Source organism: Galeopterus variegatus, unplaced genomic scaffold (genome assembly GCF_000696425.1).
Source record: "Galeopterus variegatus unplaced genomic scaffold, G_variegatus-3.0.2 Scaffold367, whole genome shotgun sequence".
NCBI classification, from domain to species: Eukaryota; Metazoa; Chordata; class Mammalia; order Dermoptera; family Cynocephalidae; genus Galeopterus; species Galeopterus variegatus.
The window spans coordinates 435,468-439,417 of NW_007726478.1; the positions used below are offsets into that span (position 1 = coordinate 435,468).

Genomic DNA, 3,950 nt, shown 5'->3' on the forward strand with positions numbered 1-3,950 from the left:
AAAAAAAAAAAAAAAAAAAGAAGTTGTTTACACAAACGTGCTCACGTATGTCAGGTTTGACAGCACAACAGAGCTCATAGTAATGAGTGAATCAGCCTTGTCCACGCTGTCTGCAGACACGAAAAATGATCCCACAGCCTTGTCAACACCACGGGGAGACAAACATGTCACAGACCCACACGCCGACCACATCGATGGTAGAAGGGAGTCCCGGGGACACAGATCCAGCAGCAACCACACAAAACCACATTGCTTCCCAGGGGGGTTGGGGCATGCTTTCCTACTTCTTTTGCAAAGATTTTATACTCAGGAAGAAGAGTTTAGAAGTCTAGATTTGTGATCATACACAATAAACTAGAAGGAAGCAGATCCTTAGGATGCCTATGCCACACAGCCCCCAGGGCCGAGAGAGGACAAAGCCTCGGCTCCAGGCCACACATTCATGAATAAGGTCCCATATAACTCAGAACTAGAGCCTGGGCCCACACCCCAAGATGCCTATGCCACACAGCCCCCAGGGCCGAGAGAGGACAAAGCCTCGGCTCCAGGCCACACGTTCATGAATAAGGTCCCATATAACTCAGAACTAGAGCCTGGGCCCACACCCCAACCAGGGCAGCCGATGCACAGGAGCATTCAGGAGGAAGCCCATGTCGAGCCTGCGGTCATCTCCAAGGACCCACCTTTCCCACCTCTCACAGGACCAGCTGGATGCAGTGTGGAGAAAAGGGGCCAAGAGCAGATTCTGAGACCATGCCAGGCAGACCCGAGGGTCTTGGCCAAGCCGGCTCCCACCAGGAACTGTGCTCACCTGTGTGGCCCACAGCACCCACTGGCACATCTGGGACACACAATGGGTTGCCAGGCCGCCCCACTCACAGGGTCTCATTCCAGCCATTCAAGCTTCCCCCAACCCAGAGGCAGGCATGACAGACGAGGAGGCAGGAGACAGGCAGTTGTACTGGGGGCGGTAGCTCCCGTGTCCTGCCTGCTTACCCCAGGAGAGGGGACACATGCTCAGTGATCAAGTCCCTCAGCTGAGCCTGCCAGGCTGAACACGCTGCTGGCCCATCAGCAATCAAGGGAGCCATGAGCCAGAAGGCAGCTGTCCTGCAACAGTTCCTACCAGCTCGCCCCAAGAAAGCCCCAGGAAAGACCCTTGCGAGGTGGCTGACACGCCTGTTCCCTCCACTCAATCTGATGACTGTCGGGCTGGTAAACCCGGGCCTCAGTGAGTCAGCCCTTGGCAAAAATGTCCGTGACAGCAAACTGTCAGGGGCTTGCTCCTTATTTTTCGTCTAAGGAAGGTTAATTTAAATTTAGTGTGTGAAAAACAATTTTACCAGAAAGGTACCCACTGCCATCTTCAAAATGCCAACAACCTCCCCACCCCGACACAGGTCTTACATGGGGAGGGCCAAGGAGCACAAGAACTCAGACACTGGGTGTGTCCGCCCTCCTGGGCTCAGTCCCTTAGAGACCAGATCTGTAAAGACAAGTTTCAGGGGAAAACATGCTGACCAAGCAGCAGCAGGAGGCTTAGTTTAGGCTTCATTAACTCAAAACCCTGCATCTCCTATGCACCCTTCGCAATCAGGCCAAGGAACACCAAGGCCAGGCCATCGATCCCGGGAGGAGTGCACCCCCTTGGGCCCCACTCCCCGTGGCCGTGTAGGGTGCTGCTGACTCAGGCCCTCCCCCATCTCTCCCCAGAGCAGGGCCTGGCACCCAGCAGGAGCATGAGGTGACCTCCACTGCACAAATGAAGGGCCTTTGAGGCTGGTGGAGCGGCCTGTTCCCACAGTCCCTCGAAAAAAGAGAGCTCAAGCTTTCTCAAACAAAATAAAACAAATAAAACCCAATTCACTTAAGAGAAACACCACCCTTCACTTACACTGCATCCAACCACAGCAGCAAGGTAATAAGCAGGTGTCCCTCCTCCAAGCAACCCGATCCTTGCTGCCCGGCAGGAGGAAGGAACTGGTCAGACCAGTCTAGATACCAGCACTCGTTTAAATTTCAAAAACTGGCTATTAAGAGGGGAAAGGTTAGAAATACTATTGGCACATTTGACAAAACTGGAATAGGGTCTGTGGATTAGATAATAACGTGGTATCGATAACTGTATTTCCCAATTTTGACCGCTGTGCTGGCCTCATCAAAGAAAATGTATTGGTTCTCGAGAAACAGTACATAGGTTAGTATCTACACAAAGGCGCATTGGGTCTCACGCTCACTCTCAACTGTTTTAAGGAAAATATGGACAGAGTATGGGAGGGGGTGGCATGTGCAAAGTATTAGCCAATGGTGAGTCCAGCTGGATGAAGAGTATATGCGGATTTTTGTCACTATTTTTGTAATTTTTATGTAAGTCTGAAGTTATATACCATTATAAGTTATGAAAATTTTTCATTACTGAGAAAATGACAGAATTTAAGTCTTTTGAAACAAGAGTCTCATCATTTGTGAAATCTGACAGATAGCAAGATCTTTTATTTTACACAGTTTGTTTACTTTAAAGGGAAGAAAGCTCCGAGCCTGTGCTCTGCTAAGGCTCTACGTGCTTGTATTTCCTCAGAAAGAGCCACTGGAGAGACTGACACACTCTCCCCAGCCAACACACAGAAGGTTCCAGAAGGTCCTAGGAGGTAGGTTTCACCTCTTCAGTGGCAGGGACCATCTCCAACCTCTGAGCCTCAGGTTTTCTTACTCAATAAAATAAGAAGCCCCTGGCTGCCACCTTTAACCAGGTGGACACACAGAAGGTTCCAGAAGGTCCTAGGAGGTAGGTTTCACCTCTTCAGTGGCAGGGACCATGTCCAACCTCTGAGCCTCAGGTTTTCTTACTCAATAAAATAAGAAGCCCCTGGCTGCCACCTTTAACCAGGTGGGGGAGGGGACTCAAGTCAGGACTCCAGCAACATGAGGGGCCTTGGGCAGGGCACTTTCTGATCAACTGTCACAAAAATTAATGTCAGAATTCATGCAAATCTGGCAAGGAAATGGACAGGCCAGTGTTGGAGCTGCTATTAAACCTTATCCGCTTACTTGGGCAGTTTCTCTGTATTAATAAATGGCCCAGTCTTCAGCGCCCAGCTTGGCACTGTGTGGATTTAAGATGTTAATTGGGTAGTTAAATACTGGACTATGCAGATCAAGGGATTAGCTAAAAAGTGTTGCTCTCATGCTCTGCCTCTGAAGGGGCCCAAGGGGTCGGGAGTCATTAACCAGCTGATGGCATCTCAGAAACTGGAAGTCAGGGGCTCCAACAGACCCTGCGCCCCCCAAACCCATGGAAAGGGGAGTGAGCCCCCCAAGTGGGGTGAACCCTCCTGGCTCGAACAGGCCTCCCAGCCACCCTAGCTGTGCTGTCCGCCCCACCCAAGGCCCTGACGCACGTCTTCTGTGACCTGTGGACCCATCAGAAGCCTCTGTTTAACCCTGCGTCCCAGGACCTGCACGCTCAACACACGGTGGGTGCACTCAATCCATGGTTGCTGGGTGGTTTTATTCTCAAAGGGGGCTCTGCAAAAGGGACCTATGGGCATCAGACTCGGGTTAATATTCACCCTCTCCTGCCTGTTAAAACCGAAACCTGTTTTTGGATGACTACCCTGTTTTTGCTCTGTGTACTTTAGGGCAAGCGCATGGCATTTATGCAAGAAAGTAAAATTTCACAGGCTTCCTCTGGCCCAGGCTGACCACCAAGAGCCCTGGCCTACTGGCAGCACGCTGGCAGGCTTCAGAAAGTGACACCCCAGCCTGGCCACTCCAGGCACACAGCCTCATGGGCAGCAGTTGGCGGGCGACCTTTGCCTTCCTGCTGGGCCTGGGGACCAAGCTTGGAGCTATCGTTCACTGCCTCTGGCCCCGGGCTCCACTGCAGTCATGCTCTTCAGCTTCATGGCAAGAAGCGGAAGGCCCAGCACCCACCTCAGCTATACTGTAAA

General features: G+C 51.6%; 1 protein-coding gene across 1 annotated transcript in view; it reads right to left on the minus strand.

The window, feature by feature from the left end:
- The window catches only part of LOC103586720 (DAZ-associated protein 1-like), an 8,050-nt gene extending 7,398 nt beyond the window's left edge, over nt 1-652 (minus strand). Inside the window, exon 1 of the mRNA XM_008568032.1 lies at nt 606-652. Within this exon, the coding sequence (XP_008566254.1) occupies nt 606-652 (47 nt within the window). The remainder of the gene's footprint in view (nt 1-605) is intronic.
- Between the last annotated feature and the right edge of the window lie 3,298 nt (nt 653-3,950).